We start from the raw sequence: 17,475 nt of genomic DNA, 5'->3' as shown, positions 1-17,475 counted from the left end.
TTATTTACACTAAAAAAAAATCTCAATTAGATAATCACATACAGATTGACAAGTGCATATTTTTTTAAAAATTGTAACTATTAATGAACACAAACCAGAATTACCACATTACCTATTCTTTCTGATATTTCTGCATTCTCATTTAGACATCTGATTTTTTTTTTAAGTTAGAGTAACTTCAACCTCAAAAGTGGCCAAAATACCTAACTAATTATATTTCATTTGGTTCATTTTCATATTGAGGACTTTGCACATGTCTTCACTGAATATGGAAATTGTTTTACTTTTAATCATGGTGAAAATATTCAAGCAAAGGAAAAAGTGAGTGTCTCCGGAAGAGGCTTAAGCTTGCTCTTCAATGTCAATCAGGTACTGAATTTTCTTAAACCTCACCAGGGGTCAAGACAAACAAGAATGTGAGGGGTTTTCGAAAGATTTTGATCAAAATATTTTACCCTGTCATACTGTTCCCACAATTGGTATTATTTCAGTTTTTGTTAACCTAGTGTGGAGTCCCATGGATGCAATTATTGACTTTGAGATTAAAAAAATCCAAATTTAGAGGCATAACCTGGACATATTTAACTATACTACTGTCATTTTTGTGACCCCGGAAATGTTCATGCCACAAAATAAGGAAGCCAGAAGTTTCTAAATCACAATGTATATAGTTAATTTTAAATGATTTTATGTATTTTAAGAATATTTTTAGAGAGACTTTTATGTAAAAAAGGCAGTATGTTTTGAAAGAAGTCATGCATGCACATTTGACAAACCATGGAATCTATAGTTTGAAGGATGACTCAAAAAATACTCGTTATATAAAGAATGTTGTATAAATTAACTTTGCCTAAGCCTAGCTTCTGCGAATTTGTAATTGGTACAAGAAGTCTAAGCGTTTAGGCCTGAGAGGCAGATGTCCAAACACCTAAGGAATACAGTAGGTGTCCGCTTCAAGGGCACTTGCTATAGCTTCCTCCTGAAGGTTAATTCTACGTTTTATCTTACCCAACTGTTTCCAGTATTACACATTTAGAGATACTCTGCTTCATTATTGTGGTTTTATAAATGAAGATTCTGAGATGCTGGTAAACTAAACATCCAAAATCATACGATTAATGCAAAGTTGAGAAATAAACCCCATTGAACTGTCCTATCTCCCAATCCAAGTCAATGGGACCAGTGGCTACTTTCAAAGAATTTTTCTTTAAGGTATGTTTCATAACTTCCTCTTGTATCCTGCTCAAGATATTTTTGTTCCAACACAGGACTGCACAGTATAATGCATGTACATATATTTGATTTTATATATAAATATACATATATAGTTACTTGTACATGTATTTGATATCTATTTCTAGGTCACTTAAATACTAGCCATATAGTCTGTTCAAATATTATATTATGAATTTTACAAGCTTGAATTTCCCAAGTATTTTTAGACTGCAATTAAAATCTGCAAATGCAAAGTAAAATTCCGTAAGTAAATGGCTCTTAAATACTTGTCTAGACTAGCCAGTTGAGTGTTTCTTAGAGTCATAGCAGACCCAGGAGAAATAGACCTCTTACAAATAGAATATTAAGCATGTTTATTAAATGTAATTACATATGCAGTTGACCCATTCGCAGGAAAAAAATCATCATATTCCCAAGCTCTTTCTTTCTCCTTATAATCTGAAATTACAACTGCAGACGGTCCCTGACTTAACAATGTCCCCACTTACAATTTTTCAACTTTATAATGGTGCAAAAGTGATACCCATGCAGTCAAAGTCATACTTCGAATTTTGAATTTGGATCTTTTCATGGGCTAGTGATATGTGGTACGACACTCTCTCGTGATATTCGGCAGCGGCAGCTCCCAGCTAGCCACGCCATCACCAGCATAAATCACTGACACACTTGCAATCATCCTGCACCCACATAACCATTCTGGTTCTCACTTTCGGTTCCATATGTGATAAATTACATGAGATATTCCACATTCTATTACAAAATAGGCTTTGTGATAGATGATTTTGCCCAGCTGTGGGCTGAAGTGAGTGGTCTAAGCATGTTTAAAGTAGGTTAGGCTAAGCTATGATGATAGGTGTATTAAATGCATTTTTGATTTATGATATTTTCACCTTACAATGGGTTTATCAGCCTGTAACCTCATTGTAAGTCAAGGAAGATCTTTAAGAACAGAATCACCAGAAGTTTAGGGCTCATTTTTTTCATCTGGCATGGGACTTATAGAAGAGCAGTGGTGTTAAAGACATAGTGTAAGTCTTCACGCTCAGGGGGAAATGAATTTCAATTTTAAATAAGGCCAGAGATTTTAATTGCAAGGAGAAGAAAGGAGCCAAATGATATTCTAAAACAAACGAAGCAAAGAGAGTAGATGAGAGAGAAGCAACTAAAAGGTCACTAGGTGAAGAGAGGGCCCCTAGGAAATCAGACGATCGACAGTCATGATATGTACTATGGTATTCATCTAAGGCGAAAGTAAGCTGTGGAAACTGTTGACACCTTGACATGTGATTCAACCATGAAAAGTGCATCTTAGGGCTTTACTTTTCAGTTTGTATATAATATGGAATTGGATAGTGAGAGGAAACACTTGATTTTAAGCAAGTCAGATCCTCTCACAAGAGGATAAAATGAAATCTTGAACTTGTGTAGAATTGACACCAATTTGTAATTGGGGAAAATTTTTGGTGGTTTGTTTCAGGAGGAATTCACTGACGACCCAGCCCTCGGTTTTGTTGATGCTGGAATCATCTTTGTTATCCATTCGCCAAAGAAGGTGCCACAGATTGATGGTTTAGGCTTGTCGTCACCTGTGGGAATGCATGCCCGGGTAACAATCCGCCAAGTCAAGGTAAATCACACATACAAGGTGTAAAATCTGAGGGAGTCAGGTAGGGTAGTAAACGGATATACACATAAATCATACTTCCACTAGAAACCTCTCTCTACCGTGCCTTCAGAAGACCTCTGGAAATTCCATAGTTAGTTTCATTTCAGGTTCTTTCCCATTACTAGGAGGTACATATGTAGTAAAATCAGTGAATTCACATGTACAATATAAGTGAAAGCTGGGAAGCCTGGCGAATACAAGGTAACTTCAAATGTCATTAGAAATGGAAAGGATCAGTAAATTTGAAGAGACCCCCAAGTGATTGAACTGTGCGTTTTCTCAATGGGGTATTCTGGGAAGAAGAAAAGTAAGTGGGAAGAGTGGGAATCTCGGAGTCAAGCATGTCTGGCAGATGTCCATTTGCTAGTTGCTTGCTCTGCAATTTCCTTAATTACCTTCCTGAAATTCCATCTCTTCTCTCTGATAAAGATTATATCTCTTTTTCATAGTTATAGTAACTATGAAGTTTAAATGAAATAACACAAAGAAAGCGTTTACCAGGGTGCCTAAGTGGTTCAGTCGATTAAGCATCTGACTTTTGATTTCGGCTCAGGTCGTGATCTCAGGGTCGTGAGATCAAGCCCTGTGTTGGGCTCTGCGCTCAGTGGGGAGTCTGCTTGACGTTCTCTCTCCCCCTCTCCCTCTGCTCTTTCCCCTGTGCTCTCTTTTTCTCAAATGGATAAATAAAATCTTTAAAAAATTTTTTTTTAAAAAGCACTTACCATATTGCCTGGCATATAGTAAGTGCTCAATAATAGATTTTTGTGTGTAATTTTGGTTGCTGTTTTAGGTGGGTAGACTTATGAATCTGCTAACATATTCTTTCCATAAAGGATACTATTTTTTCTTACATGAGTTAATTTTTAGAGCAGTCTGTGACTTTATTCATTCACTTTAGGTACAGAGCATTTGGGATATGCGTTAAAGGCCCACTGTTGCATTTCCCTTCAGGATTTTCAGGTAAATTGAGTAAGCAACATAGGCAAATGTAGTCAGTTAAAAAAAAAAAAGGAATCAAAGAGCTCTGATAGAAAAGTAAAAAATATATATTAGCTTCTCTTGTTGGAATGGAAATATGTGGATTGACTCAGATACACCTCGTGAGCCAGGTGTCTATTTTCTCTTAAGACAGTTCATCAAGAGTACCCATGGGGAGAATGCAATCCAAACATCAAGCTACAGAATTTTAGTACCTACAGCACTTCTGGTTGCTTGAAGGAATGTAAAGCTCAGCACATACAAGAACAATGTGGCTGTTTACCTTTTCTGCTTCCTGGTAAATAAGAATGACAAATTTCCTCTTACGTAATTATTTTTATTTAACTTGAATCATGGGAAATAATAGATCATAAAATTGTTTTCCATTCTTATGAAATCTATGCCAGAAAGTTATCTACTTGACAAATACAACCTCACCCAACAGATTTTAAATCGTGCAATCAGAGCAGAGATTTCCGGAAAAAGAAAGAAAATGGAGCCAGTCTCCAATTCTTATTTTCAGGATGTAAAATTGGGTGCTCTTAGGTATTTAAGACGGATCGTCAGCATTTTCTCAATTTGAAAGAAAAATGAGACCATCTCTATCCATCTGAATGCACCCTGAAGATGTCATTATTGGTACATTCTTGTCTTTGTGATCAGAAAAACAGCTCCAGACTCCCTTTGCCTCCAATTTGGAGCATTTCTGGAGCCAGGGAGGTTAGCAGCGAACACTGAAAGAGGCAGTAGAGCTGGGTGGGTGGATCAGAGCTGGACTCTGATCCCGGAGGCTCATCTCAGTTACACCATTTCTCCTCTCCGTGACCTTAGACCAAACCTCTCGGTACTTCTGGTAAGGTGGGGAGAGTATGAACAGTGCTACCTGAGAGGATGGTCCTCAGATGAAAGAAGCATGTTAAGTGGTTTGAAACACGCCTGACACAGAATACATTCTACATAAGTCTTGGTTAATTTTGGTCAGATTTGCCTCATCCCCCTTGGCCAGAAAATTTATAAAAAAAAAAAAAATGTAGAGTGTATTAAAGACAACACCAGTTTGGCTCCTTAAATTGGCTGCTGTGGCCCATCTCACACACATATACACACACTGCCTCTCACACACAGGTAGACCAATGCCACCTCTGCTCTTACGAACAATGGTTTCTAGTTGACAAACTGCTTCTGAGGAATTTGGAGAATCACCACTTCCTTCTTTCCAGAATTCTGATTACTGGTTTCCGGCCAATAATCCCAAACTGGCATTCTATAAAACTGCTCTTGCTGGATCTGATTTGTCATGCCTAATTATCTTTCCAAGGTTTCTGGGGGAGAAAATCTGAATTGGTGGGTGGACTCTAATGTTTATAATATTAAAAATGTATTACTTCTTACAAATCGAACTGGATAACGAATATGGACCAGAAAGTAGACAAGATGAACTATAAATTACAAAGTAGGGCATTTTTATAAACTTTAGCATATACCAAGGGCTTTCAGAATGATGTCTTACTCGGTTCGATCCTCACATATCCCTCTAAGTCTACTTATAGATGAGGAAATTGAGATCTATAGACATTAATTGAAGCAGCGAAAGTACCTCTACTGAAAATTTGCAGACGCGATCCCGAAAATCAGCTTTTCAGATACGGATTGTTTCCAAAATGTCTTTGTTCTTTGCAATGGGACAAATATCATTGGAAGAAGCCAGGCATACTTTGGAAAAGAGAGGGTTTTTTAATTAATTTAATGCTGAAAGTAGGTTTTTTTCTCTTTTTTCTTTTTCTTTTTTCTCTTTCTTTTTTCTTTTTTTTTTTCTTCTTTCATTTCTCTTACAAAGAACACTTCCTCATAGTTAGCCAAATTTATCTACAACTTGTCAATAGACAATCTCTTTGGTTATTTGCAAGAGCATTGAGTAAACACTGAGGCTAACCCAGGGGACCACAAGCGTTATAGCAGTAGACAAGTATCTGTGTTAAGGTGCAACGACTAAAGCTTTAGAATCAGCCTGGGATTAAACTCAGCTCTGCTACATATTGATTTTACAATTTCTCTCAAGGTCCACAGCCAGTGATTAATAATATTGGTACTTACCTGCCCCATCTGACCGCTAGAAAGGCAGCCCACCAGGTGTGTGAGTTTGTGTATGTATGTATTTAAATCAATGGATTTAGGTGTTGAATCACTAAATTGTGCACCTGACACTAATATTAACACTGCATGGTAACTAACTGAAATTTAAAAACAAATTTAAAAAAAAGTACATGGTATGTTGTACGTCCTTCAACTAATACCATAAAAAATAAAGATCAATCAATCCATAGATAGAGGGAGCAGGACAGAAGGTGAACCAAGCCCTACTCCCCGCAGCTGCTTGGACAAGCCACTTTTTGAAACTTAGTTTCTTTATTTGGAAAATGATGACTCCCACATCGCAGGATTGGTGTAGGAACAAATGAGATGATACATGTGAGAACATTTTTAAATTTCAAAGCTACATTTTTCAATTAGTATCTCCACTTAAAGGATTTTAGCATGATATAGACAGAGGAAAAGAAACATGGAAATAAACAAACCCACATTACTATTTTTCCTCCCAATGTATATTTTCTTTAGATATTAGCATGTTTTCATAGTTTTTGTTTTGTTTTGTTTTGTTTTGCAAAAGAATGGATGGATGTGTGGATGGATGGATGGATGGATGGATGGATGAAAGGTATTTTTGTCATTATATCACTAATTTCATAAAATGTAAAGTCTCTACGTTTACACTTATTATTTTTAAGGAAATGGGATAGAATGTGACATACAGAAGTTTTACGACTGTGTTTCTCCTACACTTGGTAAGTGGTTTAATTTACTTCTTCATTCTCAGGACTTACATGAAAGTAACTCAGAGTTATACAAGACATTAAATCATCCTATGGCTAATCCAGAAATGAAACAGAATAGAGACTGTAAAAAAGGAGTTTTTCAATGTTCTTAAAATTAAGCACAGTAGCTTTTACAGACCTAAACAGTAAAACAAAACAAACCCCTCTGATTTCAAGATAAATCTGAATTAAAGATTTTCAGTGACAAAGTAACAGCAAGAGAGGTTTGATTTTTATTTCTGTTTTATGTTTTTTTTAATTTGATACTTTTGTATAATCAAAACAGCTTTGTTGTTTTTTTCTTATTACGTAAAGCATGCAAGTTATGACTAGTTCAAACATTGCAGAACAGAGAAGAATCTTGTGGAAATAGAAGTTGCAACACTCTGAGAATTACTGTCATTATTTAGGTGACCATCTTTCATTTATTCATTTCATTATACATATATTATAAATAAATACATATGTTATATATAAATGCATATATAAATTTTTTATGCAAATGAGATCAAAATCATACATGCCGCCTTTACTGGGGACAATTTCTTCTTAAGCAACATTTTTTTTTTGCTTTCATATTGTTTATCTTAACCCCTAACCAATGTTAACACTCTAGTATATTCTACCTTTATTTTTTCCCCATATGTAGCTTCATATTTATGATGTTAAATCATTAGGGTTTTCTAATTAAAATAGAATAATATTATATGCCCTCTTAAAAAACTTGCTATTCTATCCCCTTGTGCAACTATCTCCAGGAAACCAGAAATAGAATTCAGTTTCTTTTCCATTGTTGTAAAATATTGCATGGAATGGATATGGGTAGAAGGAATCTCATATATTTTTTAATAGCTTCCAAGCCAAATACGCAAAAGTCAGACTAGTGATCAGAGAGTTAAGAGGTACGTTGGCAAATGTCTTATAATTTCTTATCCTTGATGGGGGCTGGAGAGGAAGTTTGGGGAAACAAATCATGCATGCAGTTCTTCAGAGGGTGTTGTAGGAAAATGGGGCGCACAGACAAGTGTGTGTTTGTGAGAGTATATGTGTGTGAGTGGATGTGTCTGTGTGACTAGAGGGAAAGAGTGATGGTTTTAACCAGTGTAAAGAACTAGAGGATGTTGCAAAAGGCATGCCCTGAACGAGTATCAAAGTTAGATTCTGGGGGAAAAAAAAGTCCAAAGTTTATCATTAATCAGGGGGTCTTGGTGAACAAAGGGTTCACAAGAACAAAGAATTTCAGTAACAAAGCCACAGGGAAACAAGAACTGGAATATCTACCAAGACAGGGGAGCAGTGAGGGGCGCCTGGGTGGCACAGCGGTTAAGCGTCTGCCTTCGACTCAGGGCGTGATCCCGGTGTTATGGGATCGAGCCCCACATCAGGCTCCTCTGCTATGAGCCTACTTCTTCCTCTCCCACCCCCCTGCTTGTGTTCCCTCTCTCACTGGCTGTCTCTATCTCTGTCAAATAAATAAATAAAATCTTAAAAAAAAAAAGAGAGAGAGAGAGGAGCAGTGAGACTGGACACTGGGATGTGGTCCAAAGGAACGCAGGAGACAAATATCACCTCCTGTAGGGGTTTTTTTTCAGGATGCATTTGCATAGATAGCCTGATTGTTCAATAGAAGTCTAGAGAAAACATAGGGCGGAGAACCTCTGGCCAATTTAGAAGTCACTGGGTCCACAATCTCATCACCCAGCCACATATTTCACAGTTAGAACTTGCGATAAACCCAAGGGTAAGTTTACTTTAAACCTGAGTCTTTGGCTTTAAGGAGTATGTCTGAGTATGCTTCTCAGAGCAACCCAATGTCACACAAACAACTTTCCATCTTTCTCCTGTCCAAATGGATACTACTTTATGGAAATAAACCCAGAGAATTTTCTGGAAAGAATTTCTGATCTCTAACAAAGATCAAAATCCAAGGACTCCATGAATTTTAAAGATAACAGCTCCTATGCTTATATTCTCTCTCCTTTGCTATATTTGTACTAAAATATAAATTAAATGTAAACACCATTTGTTAAGAAAGTAATGATAGAATTTGGTAGCCACTTTTTTGCATTGAAAATGAAATGATAAAATTTTTAAAAGCTCTGTCCTCCCAACTGTAAAATAGTCCTCTTCTCTGACTATCCTGTCCTGATTTTCATTTCAGACCTCATTGAAGTTAAGGGACTATGTACAATGGGAACACATAATTCTAGCTGCCCTGTTCCTTGTGAAGAAACAGAGTACCCTGCTACTATTTCTTATTCTACTTTTCCAAGTCAAAAAGCTTTGAAATACCTTTCGAAGAAATTAAATCAAAGTCAGGAATATATCAGGTAATCTTTTTAGTCTTGTAAACGATTTGTAATTAACAGGAATATTTTATTTACTCAAAACAAAATTTTGATCAATCAGAGGAGGCAATGGCTTACATCACTAAACTAACCATGAAAATCGAGAATTTTAAAAGTGGATAAGGTCATGTCTTTCAGTCCTTCAGTTTTAATTGTGTGAAAAGTAACATGAGGCCTGCCTGAGTGATTTGCTCAAGATCTTACCTTTGTAGACTGACAGGGGAGAATAATACTGCTGACTAATACGAGTTGATGCTTTAAAATAGGAAAACTCCTTCATTGCATGTCACATAGTTTGAGTGTTTTAATAACTATAAGGTTGATGGGGCACAAATTATTATTCTCATTTTACAGGTGAGGACACTGACACACACTGTCTCGAGTAACTGTCCTAGGAAGGTAGTCAGTGGCCCAGAAAGAACTTAGGCCCAAGACCTATGACTCCAGTCTCCCTATATTTTTCCACAAAGATATATCCTTCCAAGTTTGATTAAGTGAAGATTAATTTAGGTCTCTTTCTGCTACACCATGCTGCCTCTTCAAAATTACAAGTCAAACTTCATAGAGAACTCTTTGTTTTCAAATGAGGGAGCAACCTTAACATTTATCTTTGGTTTTGTTTATATTTGTAAGCCGAGCACCTGAAACAACAATATAGAACATGAGTGTTTGTACTTTAATATAATGAATAGATATTAACCCATTAAAAGCTGATTTCCTGCTGCACAGCCAGATATCTAACGTTGAAAGCACAGTTGGATTCCACTTTTAGCCTGGTGTTCATTTTCACAAAATAAATAAAATACTCTTCCCATGGAAATGCCCGGACAATAAAGTGATCTTTACAAGTCAGAGAGAAAAAGTACTTTCATCAGGACAGGGTTGATAGGTATGATCTCAAACACTTAGAAGATACAGAGATGAAAGGCAAGAAAATTTGCAATTATCTCTTTGTTGACACTCTCGTGTCCAGAACAGATGTCCCTTTATATTCCATTTTCATATGGAAAAGTGATTTACTTATGGTATTATTTCTGTTATACTTAAATATGCCCGAGAAGTGTAGTTTGTGTGCCTTTTGGCTGATGGAGATCTCCTGAGTTTCATCATGATTTAATATGCAGAGGATGTAGGCATGATTTTGGAGACCTACTGGTGACTCAGAAAAGAACCCATGTATAACGAAGACGATCCTAGAGAACATTGAGGTTTTTCTTCCCCTGCAACTTAGATTATTATAAACGTTTCTCCAGTTAATCCTATCACGTCATTGGCATGTGGGGACTGTATGTAGTTGTGAATTGTAGAGGCTGTAACTACGAGGAACCAGGCAAGTAGCTGATTTGACGCGGCGGGAAGCAGGGGTGTCACAATTGTAGCTGGAGCCGGTGGTTAGAAGTCACACGTATAATTAATAAACTGGTTTGGGGACAAGCACCAGAAATCAAAGAATAGTAAATCAGAAAACACAAATGCAGTTTGTCAGGAGAACACATGTGAAGTCTCAGCAGTGGTAAGATATGAAGCAAAGCAACCCCTAACTTAATCAGGAAGACTGCATGTGTTTCTTCCTGGAGCGCAAACCAACCTCAGACTCTGACCATTCGGGGCCTCACATGGCCATTGCTGAACCTCATTATAAAGATGATGGGAAGCTTCGCTTAACTAAGGCGGGCAGTACGGGGATGAATATAAGGATAACTTCTGGCTGCATCTTGGCCAATTTCATTAGTAGAACAAACGAACTTTTTAAATTGTTCTGTTTGAATTTAACAAATTTTCAAGCAAAAATTGTATGAAATTGTTTTATGCAAAACAAATTCATTCCCCTTAATATAACACTCATACCAAGTAACTGGGAGTATTTATGTAGTGTTTTGTAAATGCAATAAACACTCAATTTTTCCTTGATGGCCTTACCATTATTAAAATCCAGATATTTTATAATTGTGCCTCTCCTGCCCCAAACAGATATTCTCGGACTTAAATCCTGAACAATTTCACTACATCATGAGGCACAGATTCAATGAGACCCAAATTACTGGGCAAGTCACCTGACTGAGAGAAGTTGAGTAAATATCACAATATTTTTGTAAGGGATGAATTTATCTTCTCTCAAAAACACAGATGGGTAATTATTGGAAATGGTTGTGTGGTTTGTGCTTGGGAAATTAAACAGTATTATCAGTGCACATGCAAATTAGGAGCATGATGGGAGACAAAAAGATTACAATATTACTAAAATTACTGGACTTCCAAGACAACTTTATTATTTCCTTCATCTTGGCAACTGTTTTATTATTTGTAAATATGACAGTACCCCCTGATTATCTACTTAAACATAGTACATTCTCCTGTTACCCCTGGTTAAACCAATGGAAATTAAGTAAACATATTAATGATATATTTTGAATTAAGTGTATTTGGGAATATTGATTTCTAAAACTCTGAACAATTAGGAGAGTGATTTACAGCCATGTTCCTAAGATATATTAGAAGATACCATATAATTCTAGGAAACATTGTTAATAGGATTCATTCTTAATGACAATTATTGTTGCCATCTGAAAATCATCGGGTGGTTGGTTTCCACCTCAGCTTATAAAACACGTTAATATTTACCCCTTTGTTCATTGGTTTCATCTTCAATTTGTTCCCTTATTTGTTCATTTTACAAATATGCCATGAGCACCTATTATATGTCAGGATTTAGGGTGTTCTAGGCTTTAAGCTTTCCTCAGTGAACAAAAGACAAAAACCCTGACTTGTTACACTTATTTTCATTGGGGTGAAGATGAACAATAAATATATATATATAGTCATGTCAGATGGTGCTAAGTGCTGTGGAGAGAAAGGAAGCAGAAAAGGGGTCTGAGGAAGCCAAAGTCAGGGAGGGTCTTCTCAGTGTTGGGGACTGTGATCTACCCTGGAAGCTGACAGTTGAGTAAAGACCTAAAGCAGTTGTCCCCAAACTTTTGATCTCAAGGTCCCTTTGCATTCTTAAAAGTTACTGAAGAGTCTAACAAGCTTTTCTTTGTGTGCGTTGTATCAATATTTGTCACATTGAAAATTTAAACTATGAAAATGTTATATATTAATTCATTTACGATGACAATAATAAATGTACTATATGGCAATATAGATAAAAGCTTCTTACAAACTATTTCCTGAAACAAAAAATAATTTAGGAAGAGGAGCGAGAATATTGTAAATTTCTTCAGTATCTGGCTTAATAGAAGACAGATGGATTCGCACCTTAGTAATTAATCTGTTGATTTATGTAATTTTGGTTGAAGAATGTAAAGAAAATCTCGGGTCAAACAGATATATGTGGTTGGGAAAGAGAGACATATTTTAATAGCCTTTGTAGATATGTGACACTTTTCTTTGATAACACATCAAAACTCAACAAATGTAGTTTCTTCAATGTTAATTGCAAGTTGTATCTTGTGGTTGCCCCACAGGGAGTGGGATTGTCTCTCCGTTCAAAATTTGATTTGGATGTTGGGACCTATGATGCCACAGATGCATCAAGAGGGCATGAAAAAAATTCATTGGTCATGTAATGAGACTTTCTGGGAAGTTTCTGAGCTCTCCCAAGCAGATCCTCTGTTAGCTTGGAAGAACAAGGAGAGGCAACTGGCTTTGCCTTTCATTGTGGACGTAAAGGAGGACTTAGATGAGAGATCTCAAGGGTTTGAGCTTTCCCAGGTGCCAAAGAAAAAAAGTACATGAGCTTTCTTATCAGCTTAATCTCTTACAGGACAAGAAGAGGGAAGGGTGTCATTTGAAAGCTGCCATTTGAAAGTAGTGAAATATCAAAACATATCAATGAAGTTTTCATATTTATATATATTAATATCTATTGATCTTATACTTTCAATGGATCTTTCATCCATGAATGATTTTGAACATAATTTGTTGTCATTAGAAAAATTCTCTGGGGCGCCTGGGTGGCACAGCGGTTAAGCGTCTGCCTTCGGTTCAGGGCGTGATCCCGGCGTTCTGGGATCGAGCCCCACGTCAGGCTCTTCCGCTATGAGCCTGCTTCTTCCTCTCCCATTCCCCCTGCTTGTGTTCCCTCTCTCGCTGGCTGTCTCTATCTCTGTCGAATAAATAAATAAATAAATCTTTAAAAAAAAAAAAAAGAAAAATTCTCTGAGTTGTGCAGATCTTCCAGATATTGATCCATTTAATTATATAATATACATTTCATTTTAATATCATTATTTATCAGAAAAGTCTTTAAAAATTAGGGAGCTATCAAGCTTATCATAACAGACACAAATTTTCCAAAATTATAACTATAGCATAAAAGCTAAGCTTTAAATTTATTATTAACTGCAAATCTTATCAGTTATTTCTCTTGAAGTGATGTCATTTTCCTTATTTTTGTGACAATGTCTGCTAAATATCATAGTCTGAATAACCATAGTTTGCCAATCATCCTTTCAAGTAAAAATGATGTTCCATGTAAATGTGGCTACTGTAGCTTTCTTGAAATAACAACCATAGTGAAAATGTCAAATAATATGTTCATATATTATGAAAATAATTTTGACTTTGTGAACCTTCCAAAAAGATATTGGGGACCCCTAAGCATCTGTAACCGCACTTTGAAAACTGCTGATCTGAAAGAGGTATAAGAACTAGCCTCAATAATAAATGGTGGAAGAACATTCCAGAAGGAGGGGAACTCGAATGCAGAGGGAGACCCTAAGGCAACAGCATGTGTCATGTATGAGTAGAATAGAATAGAAGTTGCTGTGGCAGGAAGCTGTGTAACCAATGGCTAAGGATGGTAGGGAATGAGTTGAGAAAGTTCAAAGTGAGGAGGCAGGTGGCAGAGCTAGGGTCATGGAATTTTACTCAGAGTATACTAGGATGTATCTGTGGAGTTTTGAGCAAAAGAGTGATATGATTTGTGAGTTGCAGAAATATTATTTTGGTTATTGTGTGATGAAAAGAGGTTATGTGTATATTGCAGTGAAATACATTAAAACCGAAAGTGCAAAGACCAATCAGAAAGCTACTGGAAAAATCCAGGTGAAATGAGAGCTTTGGCAAAGGTGGTGGTAGTGAATGCGGTGAGAGGTGGTTGGATTCTGTATATATTCTGAAGGTAAAACAAATATTTACGCATGGATTTGGCTGGGCAGTATATTGTATTATTACAATATAAATGAAGAAATATCAAGAGCTTGTCTTGGAATATGTTCAATTTGAAATACCTATTGAATATTCAAATAAAAATACCATAAGACAGTTGGATTTTTTTTTAAGATTTTACTTATTTATTTGACAGTGAGAGAGACAGCCAGGGAGAGAGGGAACACAAGCAGGGGGAGTGGGAGAGGAAGAAGCAGGCTTCCAGCGGAGAAGCCTGATGTGGGGCTCGATCCCATAACGCCTGGATCACGCCCTGAGCCGAAGGCAGACGCTCAATGACTGAGCCACCCAGGCGCCCCAAGACAGTTGGATTTTTATTAAAGTTCAAAGTAAGATCTGAGCTGGAGAGTGTGAGGGTATCCAAGACTATATGAAGAGTTATTTTAAAATAGTTTTTATTCACTCCGGTCTCATATAAAGCTTCCTAGAAGACACTAAGAAAGCAGAGTTTCTGCCTTAATATTATAAATGATATAAAGTAAATGACTGCCATTTATTGTGACCACATTAGCTTTATTGTGTCAACATTAAATGAGATCTGAATTTAAAATGAATATTACTTTCATCAAAGAAGAGTTAAAAGTAGTGCTGACAATCTTGAGCTAGAGTAACTTTGTTTTTATCCCCAGGGAGAATCTCGTGAACATTGAAATAAATTATAGTGACTTAAACTATAAGATAACTCAGCAGCAAAAAGCAGTGAGTGTGTCCGAATTACTTGGTAAGTGCTCTTTAGATGTTCCTCAATTTTTAAGACGTTTTCTATCAGTTTTTTTTTTTCCTTTTGTACTTAAGGTTTTAGCTTATCAATGGAGGGGAAGAGATAGTGGTTGTTTTTCATCTGTCATTTAAATCTGACACTTTCCCACTCCCTAGACACAGCTCCAGCAAATTTCACACCAGCTTTCACAAAGAAAAGGCTGACATTTATATTTACACACAGTATTTTACTTTTCCTTTAGACACTACTCCCTTCCCCAGCAAATGACTACTGTAGAGTGTTCCAGCAATCCTACCTCTGAGTAGTCTGTCAAGTATCTCAGACCTCCACGCAGAACTCCACCCAGACTGGATTGAAAAGAAGAGACCGAGCAAGCAAAATACAGCCTTTAAGTTACAACCATTGTCTGTTCACGTCCTTAACAAATTAAATTGCTGATTTCCTAGATCTCATTGAGTACTTGGAGGAAGTCATGTCGGAGACAGTAGAGAGTGTTAGATTAAGGCAAAATGACAGTGGTCACACACTGACAGCTGCACCCTGAATGGGGAGGAAATATACAAATTCCTCAAAGCTCTAGGGGCAACCTTTACTTCACTACTCCACTTTACAAAAGTAGCATGATCCTATGAATGGCCAAGGGCAATGAGAAAAAGATTAATGATTTAAGAAGTTAGTGCTTGAGTAGTCAGTCATCTTCATAGAGACAAAAACTTGGATGGTGGTTGCAAGGGGCTAGGGAGAATGAGGGATTGGGGAGATTTTTTTAATGGGTGCGGAGTTTCAGTTTGGGAAAATGAAAATTTTCTGGAGATGGATGGTGGTGAGGGTTGCACAACAGTGTGAATGGACTTAATGCCACAGAGCCATACGTTTAAAATCTATTAAAATGGTAAATTTTATATTACTTTTACCACAGAAGAAGCACAAACAATAAAGACAAATACAGATTTTAAAAATTTCTTATACACAGGGCAATATTGTGTGAACATATTTTTGTTGGATGAAATATTACAAATGCTTAAAAAGGTAGTTTTCCAAAAAAAAAAAAAAGATAGTTTTCCAAATTGCTTGGAAATTTGTTTCTGGAAAACATTATCACTCAATAAAGCCATCAAAATGTTACATTTCTGTTCTTCATTCAATACAGGGAAATGAGTTTATAATTGTCTAGGATATTCAATTAATTTGCCTAGATTTAATATCTTCCTAAATTTTTGAGTTATACTTTTGGAAAAAGATTTTATAATTGTTTTCTCTCTCCCCCCCCCAAGGCATCAGTTGGTTCTTCCTCTGTAACTTTCTCCTTTTTGAGATGATTTACATAAATATTATTTTATGATATTTATTGCCATTACTTAATTTATACCAAACTTAAAATGATACAATTCACTTATCTTCATATAATATCGGTTATGATTAACTTCTTAGGTTCCAATAATTTAAATTCTACTAATGCTTAGTTTTCTTTTTATTAGAAAAACATGATTTATTCAATTTCGTTATTGGTTTTATTACAGCAGATGTTGGCGGTCAACTGGGCCTATTTTGTGGGGCCAGTATGATTACAATTATAGAAATTATTGAATATGTATTCACCAATTTCTACTGGATATGCATTTTGTTCTTGCTGAAGATACCCGAAATGACACAGGGGGTTCCTCCACCTCAGCATCATCTGGGGAAGAGAAATCGCATAGAAGAATGCTAATGTTCATGCAGGACAAGCTTTTGCTCTTCTCTTCATAATACATTCAAATTTATTCATGGCTAATTCATTGTTATGTAACTTTATCTTATAGTTTGGGGATTCAATAAAAGTCATTGTAGGTATCTATCTCTTGATACATATCTTTATCTTTTTCCGTATTTATGTATAAATGTTAACTTGTATATATATAAAAAACAAGTGCTGTTTTATTTTTTTCACCATAGAATTCCCAGCACCTACAACAGTAGAGATTGTGTATAGGGTCATAAATATATTTTTTTAATGAATGAGTGTTTGTGGAATGCAAAGACGTTCTTTATGAATGGATATGCAAAGTGAACCTGGTAAATGAACTGTAGATGAGGAGACAAGATACTTTTTTATTGAGAAAATAGTATGTGTAATTTGTGCTTTACAAAATTTCAGAGATTTTTTATTTTCACTAAAATTCAACATAATTTTATTTTGTCTGGAGAGTTCTACTGTATAACTTTTTGAGGGGCAACAATCTCTATTTCCTATTCAGGTGAATACCTAAAATAAATCTATTTAAAAATAACGTTAAAGTTATGGTCTACGGGGAGTACGGAGTGTTTTGTTAGTTTCTCCAAGTAGCTCCATGTACTTATATGTAAGTGCCCTGGAAAAGAGGCCAGTGCAATCAGAAGGACTCAAGCAAATGAGAAATATGTATATCTCATGACCTGGAAATCCCAATCATGATAAATACTTCAGAGGAATTCTCCCGCAGGCATGTGACAGGCTAGGAGTTT

At 36.1% G+C, this 17,475-nt stretch overlaps 1 protein-coding gene across 1 annotated transcript in view; it reads left to right on the top strand.

Annotated features, from left to right (window-relative positions):
- The window catches only part of ASIC5 (acid sensing ion channel subunit family member 5), a 30,258-nt gene extending 13,466 nt beyond the window's left edge, over positions 1 to 16,792 (top strand). The window contains exons 4-10 of the mRNA XM_026499074.4: positions 244 to 369; positions 2,714 to 2,863; positions 4,031 to 4,178; positions 6,667 to 6,723; positions 8,915 to 9,083; positions 14,900 to 14,991; positions 16,512 to 16,792. Of these exons, the coding sequence (XP_026354859.2) occupies positions 244 to 369; positions 2,714 to 2,863; positions 4,031 to 4,178; positions 6,667 to 6,723; positions 8,915 to 9,083; positions 14,900 to 14,991; positions 16,512 to 16,702 (933 nt within the window). The 3' untranslated portion in view covers positions 16,703 to 16,792. The remainder of the gene's footprint in view (positions 1 to 243; positions 370 to 2,713; positions 2,864 to 4,030; positions 4,179 to 6,666; positions 6,724 to 8,914; positions 9,084 to 14,899; positions 14,992 to 16,511) is intronic.
- The last annotated feature ends 683 nt before the right edge of the window (positions 16,793 to 17,475 follow it).

The sequence above is a fragment of the Ursus arctos genome, unplaced genomic scaffold, assembly GCF_023065955.2.
Source record: "Ursus arctos isolate Adak ecotype North America unplaced genomic scaffold, UrsArc2.0 scaffold_11, whole genome shotgun sequence".
Lineage (NCBI taxonomy): Eukaryota > Metazoa > Chordata > Mammalia > Carnivora > Ursidae > Ursus > Ursus arctos.
Note: the sequence above shows the minus strand (reverse complement) of the source record. Positions and strands in the feature narration are given on the sequence as shown.